This window comes from Ictidomys tridecemlineatus, chromosome 5 (genome assembly GCF_052094955.1).
Source record: "Ictidomys tridecemlineatus isolate mIctTri1 chromosome 5, mIctTri1.hap1, whole genome shotgun sequence".
In the NCBI taxonomy this organism is placed as follows: Eukaryota; Metazoa; Chordata; class Mammalia; order Rodentia; family Sciuridae; genus Ictidomys; species Ictidomys tridecemlineatus.
In genome coordinates this window covers 18633320-18649756 of record NC_135481.1, presented here as the reverse complement: position 1 = coordinate 18649756, position 16437 = coordinate 18633320, and the positions used below count along the sequence as shown (strand labels likewise).

The 16437-nt window shown below is 36.7% G+C and overlaps 2 protein-coding genes and 1 non-coding gene across 10 annotated transcripts in view; 2 read left to right on the top strand and 1 right to left on the bottom strand.

The window, feature by feature from the left end:
* The window catches only part of Trip4 (thyroid hormone receptor interactor 4), a 74318-nt gene that overhangs the window by 1479 nt on the left and 56402 nt on the right, over nucleotides 1-16437 (top strand). The window contains exon 1 of one of the 6 annotated variants that reach the window (XM_078048897.1): nucleotides 15097-15267. The exons of 1 other annotated variant lie outside the window; for it this stretch is intronic. In XM_078048897.1, coding sequence (XP_077905023.1) covers nucleotides 15167-15267 — 101 coding nt within the window. In that variant the 5' untranslated portion in view covers nucleotides 15097-15166. Of the gene's footprint in view, nucleotides 1-15096; nucleotides 15268-15298; nucleotides 15457-16437 lie in introns of those variants that run through there. 4 more of the 6 variants (XM_078048894.1, XM_078048892.1, XM_005316685.4 and 1 more) reach the window with 4 other exon arrangements.
* Pclaf (PCNA clamp associated factor) lies at nucleotides 259-14955 on the bottom strand. Of its 3 annotated transcripts, none has more exons than XM_078048912.1 (5): nucleotides 14751-14955; nucleotides 10625-10729; nucleotides 10219-10299; nucleotides 8036-8198; nucleotides 259-1201 (listed from the first exon to the last, which is right to left on the bottom strand). In XM_078048912.1, the coding sequence occupies exons 2-5, from the start codon at nucleotides 10668-10670 to the stop codon at nucleotides 1156-1158; spliced, it is 336 nt and encodes a 111-aa protein (XP_077905038.1). In that variant the 5' UTR covers nucleotides 10671-10729; nucleotides 14751-14955; the 3' UTR covers nucleotides 259-1155. The 3 variants fall into 3 exon arrangements, with proteins under 3 accessions (XP_077905038.1, XP_077905039.1, XP_005316741.1); XM_078048913.1 differs by lacking the exon at nucleotides 14751-14955 and adding an exon at nucleotides 6994-7047 and having other exon boundaries at nucleotides 10625-10875; XM_005316684.5 differs by lacking the exon at nucleotides 14751-14955 and having other exon boundaries at nucleotides 10625-10854.
* Nucleotides 4600-4707, top strand: LOC120886987 (U6 spliceosomal RNA). Its single transcript, XR_005730163.1, has one exon. It is a non-coding gene; the product is annotated as a U6 spliceosomal RNA (small nuclear RNA).

The window sequence follows — 16437 nt, the reverse complement described above, 5'->3', positions numbered from 1 at the left end:
TGATCATATATATGTACACACATATTCATATATGTATATATATACACACATATGTACGTATGTGTAGTGTGTGTGTATTCCCAATTCAATAACATTCCGTTTAACATCCACTTCTAAAAGACAAAGCAAAAAATATAATATACAATCCACAATCATCAGGTATCAGTTTGGAAGTTGATAAAATCAGATTTTGCATTTGGAAGGAATAAAATTGAAACATTTGGTCAGGCATTAATTCAGGAAGCACACAAATGGATGTGTATTGTGAAAATAAGTAGTCTTTTATTTCAAATTTCAGAAAACATGCCTGTTAAACATGGTTAATTTTGAAAATTGACAGCTTGTCAGTATGCAAAAAGTGTGCTAGGAAAGCAAGAACATCAATTAACAAGTAGTATTATACCCACTTCTTCAGTTAATCTTGAGAAATGCAGTGAATGCTCTAAGGACTTTAGACACAGCTGTGGGTTTATGGCATGATTTGCCTGTCATATTTTATTGATTTCCAACTTTAAAAGTATAAATACAAAGGGTAATATTTTATGATACTGAATCAAATATCCAAGAAAAATTCCTCCCTATTAATGTGGCTTATCGAATGTTTTTTTCCTTATTCTATGCTAGAATTTTGTCTTTTTGTTGTTTTACTTTTTCCACATCCATTTAAATTTACTCAAGAGGGCATTTTTGGCCCCCTTTCCGAAAAATGACAGAAACTAAATTTAATTAATACTGATTTTTTTTTCATGTGCAAAACTCTAACTCTGCTTTTTAAAGCAAATAAAGGGAATAAAAACATAGCATAATTTCAATGCCCAAATGTCAGTATAAATGGCATCAGTACAAAGATGTAAATAAATCTCAAATACAGGACATTAGTAATTGGAACATCATGCACTGATTTAATGTTAGCAAGAAGAAGAAGCTTTATAACAGGTAAAAGAACTAACATAGTGCATTAAAATTGAATATTAACCTAAGTAACCGTAATTTTACAAATTCTCCAATTTCATGACTTGCTTTTGAATAAACTTTAGCCTCATTTTTTAAATCAAATGCCTACTCATCAAAGCTTACTGAACAAACATATCTATGCAAATTTATACCCTAAAATACCAGAGTAAACAGGAGACATTATTCAAAGATGAATAAGTTCTATTCTTTTTCATCATCTGTGTGGTCAGGTTGCAAAGGACATGCTCTGTAGAAAGAACAGAGAACTTTAGTAGTCACCTAAGTATCAATTCTTTAAAAAAATTAGAAAAAAAATTAGTAAAAAACATACAGAAATCAGGAACAGTAATTTTATTTATTTGTTTTTTAAGTCCTTTTTTCTTAATTTGTAGGAATAATAATTAATAATGTAGTGGCTGTGGTCAAGTGCCAGAAATGAAAGAAAATTTAACTTCATTAATTGACAAATATGTATAAATTTCAAGTACTAGTGCAACACAATTTGTAGCAATTTCTTTGCCTCTTATTTTGCAGAATCAATATTTCCCATTTAGAATATGTTGCGATTTTTATTTACAGTGTCTCATTAGAATCAATATTTCCCATTTAGAATATGTTGTGATTTTTATTTACAGTGTCTCATTTAGAATATAATCTATCAGTAAAAACTTCATGATAGATAGGTGCAGTGTTGCAATTGCGTGATCCCAATTGCTTGGGAGGTAGAAGCAGGAAGTTCAGGAGTTTGTGGACAGCATTAGCAACTTAGCAAGACCCTGCTCAAAATAAAAATATAAAGTGTGGGCTGGGCGGGGGTTGTGGCTCATTGGCAGAGTGCTTGCCTAGTATGTATGAGGCACTGGGTTTGATTCTCAGCACCACATAAAGATAAATAAAGGATCATCAACAACTAATAAAATTTTTTTTTTAATTTTTTTTTTTTTAAAGAGTGAGAGAGAGGGAGAGAGTGGGAGAGAGAGAGAGAGAATTTTAATATTTATTTTTTAGTATTTGGCTAACACAACATCTTAGTTTGTATGTGGTGCTGAGGATTGAACCCGGGTCGCACACATGCCAGGCGAGCGCGCTACCGCTTGAGCCACATCCCCAGCCCCCTAATAAAATATTTTAAAAATATATAAAGTGTGGGGATATAGCTCAGTGGTAAAGCATGGCTAGGTTCAATCTCCAGTAATGAAAGAAAAGAAAAAACCAAAACTTTGTAATAATCCTGGCCAATAACACATGCCTATTATCCCAGCTACTCGAGAGACTAAGGCAGTTTCAGGCCAGGACAACTTGGTGGGACCCTGTTCCAAAATAAATAAAAGGGTTGAAACCCAATAGTAGAGTTGTTGTGTTTGTTGTTGTTGTTTTGTACCAGGGATTGAATGCAGGGATGCTTAACCACTGAGCCACATTCCCAGTCCCTTTTTTTTTTTAATGAGGTAACTTTTTAAATTTTATTTTATTCATTTATTTTTTAATTATTTTTTAGTTTTTAGGTGGACACAATATCTTTACTTAATTTTTATGTGGTGCTGAGAATTGAACCCAGTGCCTTATGCATGCTAGGCAAGCCCCATCATTTATTTTTTATATGCGTTGAGGATTGAACCCAGGACCTCACATGTCCTAAGCAAGTGGTCTGCTACTGAGCCACAACCCCAGCCCCGTTTTTCATATTTTATTTAGAGACAGGGTCTCGCTGAGTTGCTTAGGCTGACTTTAAACTTGGAATCATCCTGCCTGCAGCCTCCCAAGCCACTGGGATTACAGGCATGCAGGGCACCCAGTTTAATAGTAGACCTCTTGCCTAGCATGTTTGAAGGTCTGGGTTCAGTCCCCAATACCATTAAAAAAAAAAAAAAGAAAGTAATAATAAAAAGCAAAAAATTAAGCAGTTCATTTGAGCACAGGAAACAGCAAATTTGTTAACTTATGGTTGTCATAGTTTTTAAAAAATAATTTACATTATCCCAAAGCCATTCATATTTACTCTTTTTATAAAGAAAAAGTCAATTAAGAATTTAATCATAAATCAAAATTTTTATTTTAGAGATAGAAAAGATTTGTGACACCTATTTAAAGATTTTAGTTTTCAAATTAGATCCAGTAAGCCTGAATGATCATAGAACTGGGTACCAAAAGAAGGAAGCTAAAATGAAGGTAACCAGACATTGTATAAGATTATCACTGCTTGTGTAGGGAAGCATGCATACACCTCTAGCGATTCTGGAGGCCGGGGCAGAAACTTGCAAAGTTCAAGACCAGCCTGAGCAATTTAGTGAGGCTGTAAGGAATTTAAAAAGACCCTGTCTCAAAAGAAAAATAAAGAGGGCTAGTGATGTAGTTCAGTGATAAGTGCCTGTGGGTTCAATTCCCAGTACAAAAAAAAAAAAAAAAAGATGATTATCATTGCTTCATGTATCAGTAGGCTGTGCTAGAATTTAAACCAAGTTAACTAATGAATGCTATTATGACCTAAACTTCCTTTTCATACGGTCTAATTTACTTAGGCATCATAGTTCTGTTCAAGATTTAAGCAGAAGCTGGGCATGGTGGCACACTCCTATAATCCCAAGGGTTTAGGAGGCTGAGGCAGGAGAATTTGAACTCAAAGCCAGCCTCAACAATTTAACAAGGCCCTAAGCAATTTAGCGAGATTCTATATCAAAATAAAATATAAAAAGGGCTAGAGATGTGACTTGATAGTTAAGTGCCCCTGGAACAAAAAAACAAAACAAAACAAAAAAAAGATTTAAGCAGATATTCTCTTGATTCTGACTCTATGTGCAATAGATGGGAGTTTACCCTGCCTTTAGGAGAAAATAAGACCACAAGAGTAACCATATTTCAAAATATTACTTTGAAGGTTCATATTCCTTCTAATAAACTATTTCAATAAAGGAATAATTGTAACTGTCTTAAACAAAGTCAAATCTAAGAAAGGGGCCTAAAGAAATAATGTAAACCTGTATTACTACATTTATGGACAGATCTTATTATACCTTGGATTAAAGTTGTTTGAGAATATATGTATAATTTCTTTCCATATAGTGGAAAACAAATATAGGTTTATTCCTGTATTATAGCCAAAATTGGCTGTCTTGCCAAATTATTTTATTTCCCTAATATTAGGTCAAACAATTCAAAAGGATTAAAGTATATTCTAGAGGTAATCTTGACTACTACACCTTGTTAATTTAGAATAAGAAAGAACAAGGAAGAATGATAGCAATGAGGAGAAACAAAAATAGAGGATCATGAAAACAAACCTATTATTATTGGTGATTTTTTTTTTTTTTTTGTGAGTAGTGGTACTAGGAATTGAATCCTTGGCCTTAATGCATGCAAGGTAAGCACTCTACTGAGCTATATCCTAGCTAGAAAACAAATCTATTAAAAAGCTTGGTGGCTCATGCATATAATCCCAACTACTCAGGAGGTTGAGACAGGAGATATCCAAGTTCAAGGCCAGTCTCAGCAACTTAGTGAGGCCTTAAACAACTTAGGGAGCCCCTGTCTCAAAAAAAAAGCAGGGGGGTTTGGAATGTAGCTCAGTAATAAAGCACCCCTGGGTTCAATCTCTAGTACCAAAAAATTTTTTAAAAGTTTGATGGTTGATTTTTATTGAAATAAATTATGTGCTTGCTTCAGCCACACATATACTGAAATTGGAACAATGCAGAGAAGATTAACATGGCCCTACACAAATATGACATGCAAATTCAAAAGTAAATAAATAAACAATCATAATAGTGTTATTTTGTTTTGGAGGGTATCAGGGATTGAGCCCAGGGGCAGTCAGCCACTAAACCACACCCCCAGCCCTACTTTGATTTTATTTAGGGTCGGGGTCATACTGAGTTTAGCCTCTCTCCATTGCTGAGGCTGGGTTTGTCACGGAGCCTGGCCCTAAGCCCTTCTTAGAAACAACTCACTAAGTTGCTGAGGCTGGCCTCAATCTTATCTTCCTGCCTCAGCTTCCTGAGTAGCTGGGATTGCAAGTGTGCTCTTCTCTAGCAATCATTTTGTTCTCTTTCAGCCCTTTATTTTTATTTAGTTTGTATTCAATGTAAATCAATTCAAAACACAATGTACAATCCATACCAGATGTACAGTGTTAACTATGAAGCAAGAGCAAGTTTCGTTCACATATACCACAGGTTGAGATCTGTTGGATCTGGAAGATTCTAAAAATGGCTTAAAACTTTTTAAAACTGCTGTAGCTATAATGAATATTGGAACAGCTAAGGGTCAATGTATGACTGTGTGAACCAGATTTCATGCAGTGTCTACTCCTAAAAAGGTTATGTACATTGAGGCAGTTGTAAAAGTTTTTCTTTCTAGAATAAAGTCCAGTTAAGGCTTAGGAGTAAGTCTTAACTACTTAAAAGTATAAACTAATACAGAAAGTGTTCCAAATGAAGCTATTCTGATCTACAGAAGTTTTTGTAAAGTATTTACAAAAAGAACATTAAAAAAAATTGTGAACTTAATGGGATTTCCAATCTTCATTTCCCAAATACATTATTTTTGTCTACTTCATGTTTGCCTCTTATTTTCAAGATTTATCAAATATGTCTTTGAGTCATAAATTTTCAATTATATGCAAATATAATTATTCAATATATGCAAAATAAAAAGTAATGTTGTAAGATGGGTTTAAGTCAGTGTACTTCTATTCTTCTGAATGAAGTATGGTAGCTAATGAATGACACTTTTATTGAATGGTTACATGTGCTAAGAAATGCTTACCAATTAATTATTTTATTTTTTTTATTTATTTTTTTTTTAAAGAGAATTTTTTTAATATTTATTTTTTAGTTTTCGGCGGGCACAACATCTTTGTTTGTATGTGGTGCTAAGGATCGAACCCGGGCCGCACGCATGCCAGGCGAGCGCACTACCGCTTGAGCCACATCCCCAGCCCCCAATTAATTATTTTAAGTATACATGCAACTCTTACTCATTCTTGGATTTGGAATAGATTCCAATCTATCCTTTCCATGGCACATGTCAATTAATACAAAGGAAGTTAAATGCAATATCAAGCAGGGATGTAGCTTAATGGTAGAGTGCTTGCTTAGCGTTCGCAGGCCCTGGGTCCAATCTACAGCACCATAATAAAAATAATAAATAAATAAGAATAAAAAATTGGGACTAAAACAAAACAAGAGGGGCTGGGGTTGTGGCTCAGTGGCAGAGTGCTTGCCTAGCATGCAGGAGGCCCTGGATTTGATCCTCAGCACCACATAGAAATAAAATAAAGATATTATGTCCACCTAAAACTAAAAAATAATTATTGAAAAAGAATAATTTCCATTAACACCTGATGGTTCTTTCAAACATACATATAAGTCATGAAATCTTTTTATATTGCCTAGTTATTTTACAGCCTTCTAGATTTAGTGTGCCAAAATGTAAACTGAATTTCCATTCCACAGGTCATTCTTGTCTCTAGAGCAAAGTAACATAATTCTCTTTAAGGTAGTTTTTAAAGTCCATATTTCTTAAGCCACATTAAAAAAAAAAAAAACTGTTAAGTAATTTTTGATGTTGACTTTCTCCTTAGTCTTGTACATGAAACTCCAGCAGATTTAATATTGGCATTCTCTATTTAGTTAAATCCTTCAGATGATCTTCAAACCATCCCAGTTTGGACTCTCAAAGCTTTTCTGTGTTGATAAAATGAGTGGAATTAGCAGACATGATGAACACCTGTTGTTGTTGTTTTTCCTACCAAGACAGACTTCCAGATGCCATTTGGATTGAGATTTAAAATATGAGTTGGAGAACTGTAGATTTTTCTTAGTCTATTCTCTCAATAGTAGAGATGTAGAAGGGTAAGTAAGACCACGAGAAGACTGGCTATAGTCTTTATAGCGCTGGAGGTGGTTGCGGTGGTGGGCTTTGTGGTTTCGTAATAGGTAGCACCTGGTGTGCTAGTTAAAGGAACAAATGAATTAATCTGCATGGGTAGGAGCAGTACCAGAAGCAGCAGCCCCAGACTGAGCCTGGCCACCATCCTCTTACCCTTGTGTGTCCAACTTGCTGCTTTAGTAGGCTGGAGGGTCTCTGAATTCCTCCCTGGAGTGGAAGTAGCAAACCACGCCTTATATTCAAATGACATCACAATGACAGTGACAAGATGCCACACCTTTCCTTACCCAGTCAAATACTTTGTTTTTGAAAGTTTTAAAACATTTAAAAATTGTTGCCTGGACCCCATTATTAACATTATTAAAAATTGAAAAAAAACAGGTTTCAATTTTTTTTTCCAAGTAGCATTATCTTCTTTCTGGTTATTAAAAGTGACTTGTTGGCCTGGGGTTGTGGCTCAGCAGTAGAGTACTTGCCTAGCACATGCAAGGCTCTGAGTTCAATCCTCAGCACCACATAAAAATAAATAAAATAAAGGTATTGTATCCAACTACAGTTAAAAAACCATTTTTAAAAAAAGTGACTTGTTTGTTGAAATTTGTTAGTATAAGAGGTTTTTATTCAGAGATAATTGTTACTATATTTGTTATATTTTATATTTGTTATAAATCTAAATACATGGTTTAGATTTTACACAGCAAGGATTGTATCCAGAATTTTTTCTTGACATTTATCATGAGCATTTTCCTGTCATTAAAAGCATAGTTTAATTAGCTTTTTAAAAAGTTTGCAGTGGGTTGGGGATATAGCTCAGCTGGTTGAGTGCTTACCTTGCATGCACAAGGCCCTGGGTTCAATCCCCAGCACCACACACACACACAAAAGTTTGCAAGCTAGTTGTTTGTGGTAGCTCTTAATCCTAGCTATCTAAGAGGCTGAGGCAGAAGGACATCAATTTTGAGGCCAGCCTTGGCAATACAGTGAGACTCTTATCTCAAAAAAAAAAAAAAAAAAAAACTTTGCACATTGAACTCTATATATGTATAATTTTATCCCTGTTTTGTTTTGAAATATTCTTTTTTTTTAATTTTTTTTCTTTCTTTTTTTTTAGAGAGAGAGAGAGAGAATTTTAATATTTATTTTTTAGTTTTTGGCAGAGTATATTTTCTTTATATTCCAGAATATAAAAACTTACTTTCTCTTTGCTTTTCCTAAGCCACTGCTTCCTGGCTCTTCAGGAATCCGATTCTCCTTTTCAGAATCTTTAGGGGACAGCCTAAAGAATTCTCCAATTCCTTTCTGCCACTTGGGAGTTGGACGTACACAAACTGGATTTCCTCCTGCATACTTATTTTCAGCTGTAAAATATAAACAGAACTAAATAAGAACTAGGAATCCAACCACCATTCATTAAAAAACCTTAATTCGGGGCTGGGGATGTGGCTCAAACGGTAGCGCTCTCGCCTGGCATGCGTGCGGCCCGGGTTCAATCCTCAGCACCACATACCAACAAAGATGTTGTGTCCGCCGAGAACTAAAAAATAAATATTAAAAATTCTCTCTCTCTCTCTCTCCTCTCTCTCTTAAAAAAAAAAAAAAAACTTAATTTTTTCTTTCACTTCAAATTCTCAAAGATATAAGGGATATTACATCCATCTTAAAAAACTAGAAAGTGTGACACAGGAAAGCTATAATCAGACAATAAACTCAGTTTGATAGTTTGATCCTAGAAAAAAATCAGTAACAATTTTTAAAGCTGGAAAATCTTTTTCATATTTGTCCATGAGCAGAGCTATCAAACAGTATTATATACTGTCATACAATATTTGATACACTTTTTCCTAACATAAGGTATCACCCTATAGAATAAATCACCAGAATCTTATTTAATAAGATCATTTAGGCTAGGCACAGTGGCCCATGCCTATAATCTTAGTTCAGAGGCTGAGGTAAAAGGATCACAAGTTCAAAGCCAGCTTCAGCAACTTAGCTTGACTCTGTCTTGAAATAAAAATAAAAAAGTGCTGAAAATGTAGTTCATTGGTAGATCAACCCTGAGTTCAATTCCCAGTACCAAAAGACAGGAAAAAAATAAGGACATTAGCAATTTCAAACACTTACTAGAAGTAAAGATAAAGATATGTAAAACATTATAAAAGGTGCATTTGTTCAAAGCATTCATTAAGGGCCTACATTCAGTTAGCTCTGGTGATTCAGCAGTGTTCCAAACAATGGAATGTGGCCCTAATGGAATTTATTCTAGTGGTATAGGTTGTAAGATAGTCTCAAAAAATTCATCTTCTTTCAAGTGTTTTGACTACTATTCCCTTTTTTAAAAAAATTTTTTTAGTTGTTGATGGACCTGTATTTTTATATATTTATATGCGGTGCTGAGAACTGAACCCAGTGCCTCACACTTGCTAGGCAAGTGCTCTACCACTCAGCTACACCCCAGCCCTACTATTGCCTTTTATCTGAAGAGACCGAATAAATATTTTCTAAGAAAGTGTTTGGAATAGGAGGAAATTTGAGTTGACTTAAAAATCTATGAAGTCTTAAACAGTGCTCTCCTTTCTGTTTGTAACTAAACCTTGTGGAATTAATCTTCCTGCCTTTTCAACTTTCTACTGAAAGGAAAGAGGTACCAGATGGCAGGGCATTTTCTCATCCTCTCCACATGCAGGAGGAGCAGTGTGAAGCTATTTCCCTTGCCTTGTTACACTCCTACTCACCCAAAAGCAGTATCAGGAGCTGCAAAGTTAGAAAACACACACAAACACCACACTCAAAAAAGACAGAGGAGGGGATGAGAGTGAGGGATAGAGGAAGAAAGGAAGGAAAGCAAAAGCAAAGGCAGAAAAAGTATTTATACTAAGAAGACAATGTAAGCCTGACTAAGGGGCACACACCTCTATTCCCAGTGAACTGGGAGGCTAAGGCAAGAGGATGGCAAGTCAAGGCCAGCCTGGGCAACTTAGCCAGACACTGTCTCAACATTAAAAAAATAAAATAAAATAAAAAAAGAAGACAATGTAGTTAGCATAGTCAATCATTATACTAAATCTAGTGAAGAGGTACTTAAATAGTTTCTAAAAGAAAAAGCCAACTGTCAATAATAAACACTAAACAACAACAACAACAAAAATAGGTTTGAAGATAAATCTGGGTCCCCATCTCAAGGCTTGAGATTCATTTCCATGAGACTTTTTTTCCATACTCAAGCCTCCTAACAGGCCAAGGCCCCCTCAAAGGATAGGGAAGAAAGGCCTGAGAATCTCTAATAAAATTCCAAAGTGGGCCAGGGCTGTAGTGCCAAACCTGATCCTCTTTTAGGAGGCATCCTCTTACTCAAGGAGCTTGCAGCAGGGCGCTTCTTACCTTTCCTTGATGAAAGCGATGCAGAATTAGTAGCAGAGGAGGAGGAACCAAGGATCTTTCTTGGGGCTCGAGAAGCCACCACTGCAAAGAGAGGCGAGGAGGGGAGCATTCAGAAAGGGGCAGGAAGGTTTTGATACCTTGTCTCGCCACATTCTCACCACAATCCCGGACCCTAGCAGCTTCAGGAGGACAGCCCAGAGATCCAGAACAGCAGGATGGCCTTCCCTTGTCCCTCCAGCCGCTTCCTCAAGGTAAAGGGGACTGGCGGCTGCTTCCTGGCTGGCTGGAGTTTGGGTGTGCAGGCCCAGGGGAGCCAGGGCATCTCGCCACCCGGGGATACGCTACCAGGAGAAACCCCTCTCCACCCCTTGCTGTCCACTATGGTGCTGGGTGCTGGGTCTTTCACCTTTTCTGTAGGTGCCTGGGACGCTGTCTGCTTTAGTTCGCACCATGTTCAAACGGGAGGAGACGAGAAAAACGTCCGGGACGATGAGGTTCACAAGACAAGGACCTAAAAAAAAAAAACAAAAAACTCTCCCGCCACCGTTTATATTAATGTCTTTCCCGCGCTCCACAAGACTCTAGCGAGCTGTGGCTCCCCATTGGTTCTGTTCTTTAACCCCAAACCAATCGCCGGAGTCCAGGGGTAACATCGGCGAGGCTTAATGCAGTGCTGGCCAGTCCATCAACTCACAGGGGCTTGTGATTCGCACCAGCGCCAGGAGGGCGGTGCCTGGACACTTTCCCGGGTTACTTGATGTGTTATTGCTAAGATTCTAAAGTAGGTAAATGGGCCTGTTTATAGAAACGAAATAAAACAGCAATGACAGAAAATTACATTTCTTAAAAAAAAAAATACATAGGGTTAAATACACAATGATTGACTTCTGGAAACGAAACCTAAAATTAAGCAGATTTTTGGACACAAATAAAAATAAGAATTTTGAGAGCTTTCAAACCGCAGGCATGACTTATCTATATCATTCATGTTAAAACAATTCTATGGGATTGAGAAAAGGAAACTAATATAATTTTTGACAGTCTTTTGGTTTTAGGATCATGTGAGATTTAAAAAAAAAAAAAACATTGGGTGAATTGTATATACATACACACACACGAAGAGAAATAATAAAATGCCTTTCTGAAAAAAAATCTGCCAAATGTGTTAAAGGCTAGATAGAATAGGGAAGTAATAATTTTTCTCTATCCCTATGTTTATCTTCTAATTACAAAACCCTCAGAAAATGATTTTTACTCTGAATACCTGTGCATAAAAAGTAGGATCAAATGAATGTGATGTGGGGTATATTCTGTTAATTGTTCATTTGAAAGGCAACTCTAGAGAGTGTGAGCACAGCATTAATTTGTTCCAAAGAATTATGCTTGAGGTTTTCTGTTTTGTTTTGTTTTTGCAATGCTGAGGATCAAACCCAGGTCCTCTCACATCTAGGTAAATGTTTTAGCACTAGGCTACATTCCAGGAGAATGGATACGCTGGAATTAAAAAAAAAAAAAAAAAAGGCTACTCACTACTTTAACAGCCATACTGCATTATAGAATTAGAGGAGTTAAACAACAGATTAAATTAACATTCTAACAGATTAAATTAACTTTATAATAGTAGGAAATGTATTTGCAATTAATTACCTGAGTTTTATCTTAACCCTGGGGCCTAAGATTGCAGACACCTTTGTAATAGAAAAATTAAGAAGCCTCAGGGTATGCTCTTTGTCATCAAGTTCCATCTCAATTTACTCTGGTAAATGCCATTGTTTCCTTTTCAGTTAAAATCCTCTCTTCCCAGGCGGGGAGGGTCAGCAACTTCGCAACCTCAGCAACTTAGAGAGGCCCTATGCAACTTAATGAGACCCTATCTCATATAAAATATAAAAAAGGGCTGGGGATGTGGCTCAGTTAAGTGCCCATGGGTTCAATTCCCTGTACAAAAAAAAAAAAAAAAAAAACCTTCTACATAGGGCTGAATTGAATTCACATATCAAATTCCTACAAAGATTGGATCTGCCTACAGTCTTTTTTCCTATTCTGCAAGCCAATTAAATTGCTAGAAAGAATTTCAAGTGTACCTTTTCCTATAGAGGCTGTCTATATATTACTATTACTATAGTTGTGTTTGTATGCCTTTTGGGGAGTGGGCATGTGCTGGGAGTCAATCCTATATGCTAGGCAAGCACTCTTAACAATGAGTTACTTCCCCTATCCTATATGTCTTTTTAATACTATGACAATGAAGAATGCATGTTAGAGAAAAAAAAATAAAGTCATGCCTACTAAAATTATTTTTCTTTTATGTTTTTATTGGTACATTATGTACATAATGATGAAATGTGTTATATTGTGTGTATCTACAATATAATTTGACCAGTATCACTGCCTAGGATTTTCCCCCTCCCTCCCCACTACTAAAAATTCTAAGAGAAATATTTGCTTTGGAGAAGTACTTATCCTTTACAATTCATGAAACAGAGAACTATGTGATGTGAAAAATATTGTTAAATGTGTGAATGCAATTTCTACTTAAATTTGTACCAAAGTATATCTTTGGTGTGCATGTTTATGTGTATGTGTGCTGGCAACAGAACCCAGGGCTGCTGGGCATGGTAGTGCAAGGCTGTAATCCCAGTGTTTTGAGAGGCTGAGGCAGGATGATCACAAAGTTGAGACCATCTTCATCAACTTAGTGAGACCATCTCTCAAAATAAAAGATAAAAAGGGCTGAGGATGTGGCTTAATGATTAATCACCTGGTATTCAGCTGGTATTCAGTCCTCAGTACCAATAAGAAAAAAAAAATGATCCCAGGGCCTTGATAAGGAAACTTTCTACAAGTGAGCTACACCCCCAGTCCCAAAGAATATATTTAAGTCATATTAACTGGGTGTGCTTGCTTTGCTTAGGCAGAAATGTAATTGAATACAGGATAATGATTGAAAATGGTGTTATATGCACACATTACAACCTAAAAATTATAATCATAAACATATGCTTTATGAAAAAAAATTATTCTTGAGGACCTGTCATTTCATTATAACATATATGTGTTAAGTTCTTTTTTTAAAAATATTTTTAGTTGGACAGGACACCTTTATTTTATTTATTTATTTTTATGTGCTGCTGAGGATCAAACCCAGTGCCTCACATGTGCTAGGGAGGCACACTACTACTAAGTACAACTCCAGCCCTGATATGTTAAGTTCTATTGTGATTTTTATGAATTTAAGTCATAGTCTGTCTTCCAGAAGTTAATATTTTAGTTATGGGCCAGAACAAATATGGAAATGGGTAAATTATTTGAATGTTATAATTAGTAATAAATGTATCCGATTTTTATAAAGAAATCACATACCCACAAATCATGCATCCATTATTACTTAATATCAACAATATTTTGCTTTTAAAAAAATTTAAAAATGCTACATTTTCTAAATTAATGACAAGAACAATCTAACTTCAATATAAGTTAATACACTTTTATGATTTTGATTAGTTATGCTAGTAAAAACATTAGCATTAAGAAAAGGTCAGGGGGGCTGGGGATGTGGCTCAAGCGGTAGCGCGCTCGCCTGGCATGCGTGCGGACCGGGTTCAATCCTCAGCACCACATATAAAGAGGTTGTGTCCGCCGAAAACTAAAAAATAAATATTAAAAAATTCAAAAGAATCCATGGGTTAAAAAAAAAAAAAAGAAAAGAAAAGGTCAGGGGCTGGGGATGTGGCTCAAGCGGTAGCGGGCTCGCCTGGCACACGCGGGGCGCTGGGTTAGATTCTCAGCACCACACAAAAAAATAAACATGTTGTGTCCACCGAAAACTAAAAAATAAATATTAAAAAGATTCTCTCTCTTAAAAAAATAAAAAGAAAAAAAGGAAAGGTCAAACTGGGGCTGGGGTTGAACTAATTTTTTTTAAAAAAAGTGAAACAACATTCAATGTCTAAATAGGCTAATAGGAATTTTTAAAACTTGGGGGTTTTTTTTTGGGGGGGGCGGTAGGGATTCAACCCAGAGTTACTTTAATAGTGACATCCCCAGTCCTTTTTATTTTTTTAAGGCAGGGTCTCACTAAATTGGTTAGAGCCTCTTTAAATTGCTATCCTCCTGCCTCAGCTCGAGTGGCTGGGGTTACACGCATGCACCTCCGCACCCGGCAAGAATGAAAAATTTTAACCTATAAAGGTAACCAAAAAAAAAAAAAAGCATCCGGGAATCATAAAAAATGCTTTCCAAAAAAGTTTGGCAAACATTTTCCCCAACCCATTGCCCTATCAGAATGGGGAACTGCAAAGGACCCCCTAAGTCTGGTTATCTTGGGTTGAGAATTCATGTGGAACATCTTCTAAGACAAATTTCAATACCTGTTATTAATTTTCCCCTTTGAGCTTAATAAATTGTCTTGGCCCTAATGGAAAAGACCTGCTTCGACAAATTAAATAGAAATTGTAGGAGTGTGAATCTAGACTACAGAGGGTATCCATAACAACTACCACTACCAGAACAAAAATTAATATAGTACTTACTAATAGCTTACGTGCGTTGTTTTTAAATGTTTTACGTAAAACCAGAAAGATTTAAAAGCTGTACTCTCGGCTTTCTGCGTATTGTGTGTGTGTGTGTGTCTTTTTTTCCCTAAACTGTAGTTTTCATAGGTATTTCTATTGTCTTCTCGGCAGTGTTGCCTGTGGCCTTCCTCGACTCTACCTCATACAATGTCGAAAAGCATGCGCTGAGGGAGCTTGGGTATTCCAGGAAGCATACAAGGAGGGGGGAACAAGCCTGAGGCAGTACAGGTGGGCGGGATCGGCGCTGGGGCGGTGCCACTGCGCCGGGCGGTGCAAGCTGGCGGAACCCGCGTGAGCGAGGTCGGGTTGCAAAGGGAACTAGTCCCGCGCAGGACGTGGGGCTTTTGTTGTCCAGCTGGTTCCGGCTGAGGAAGATGGCGGTAGCTGGGGCGGTGTCCCGGGAGCCGCTGGTGCTCTGGTGCACCCAGCAGTTGCGGAAAACTTTCGGCCTGGATGTCAGCGAGGAGATCTTGCAGTGAGACCAGTTCGGGTCCTAGGCGGGAAGGAGCTCTGGGATGTGCACTAGCAGAGAGAAAAGGAAAGCGGGGAGGAATGAAAAGTTGATGAGAGACAAGAAATATGATAAAAGAGCTGCAGTTAGTCTGTAGGGGCCGAATTTTGGTCTCCGCTTTTATAGTTTAGCTTCTGGAAAGGTTGTCAAGCTGTAAGATATGTTTTTTTTCTTCTGAAAAACTGTAGTAATTAGCCCTATAAGATTGTCCAAGGATCTAGTTTCCTTATAGACTCTGAGAGAAGGAGCAAGTCAAATTGTCTTTAGAGATTCTTTATTTCGGTTTGCCCGGTCCGAGTTGTGTCAGGTCGGACCTGAAATTTAAACTGGGGTAATGTGGTACAGTGCAAGTAGTTCCTGACTCATAAGTCACAGGTTCTATATTCAGCTATCATTTACCAATTTTGAAATCTTAAACAACTTAATTTCCTTCTCTGTACCTTGGTTTCTTCATCTATAAATGAATAATTAGTAGAGTTTATCTTTCGTGTTTAAAATTCTTTTGAAACAGACATAGCAAACATGATTTAATATGTGCTTCCAATTGATTAACGAACGTATGTTGCTTTATTACTACATGCCAGTTGCTGGGGCAACAAAAAGGATACAATTGGGTTGTGCTATCTTGATGAGTTTCTGAGGTGGGTAAAGCTGAAGTTGGGAGAGTACTTTGAAGGATCTTCATTAAGATTTGAGACATTAGGAAGGGAAAGTACTAGGAGATTGATCAAGTTATGTGTATGTACGAATATGACATAATGAATCCTACTATTATGTATAATTATAGTGCACGGATAAAAAAGAATAAATACTTTATTGATGAGTGGGAAAAATAAAGAAATAAAAAGTTTGCAACCTCGAAAGATTTACTGGAAAGGATCCCTTTTGCCTGAGAACTAAAGTATAGGTTTTACGTGCTCAGGTGGAGGGGAATGTCTGCAAAAATCGGACTTGATGAAGAACCTGAAAGTGTTTCTTAATTTGATTCCTGTTGTTCACTGATGCTGAAACCTAAATTGTGATTCTAGGTTTATAGGAAGTAAGGCAGTTTCACTTTGGGAGAAAACTGAAACTTGTTGGCAAGGAGAGAGTCAAGACAGCCCATATTAAAGAATTTCGGTTTTTGAACACTTG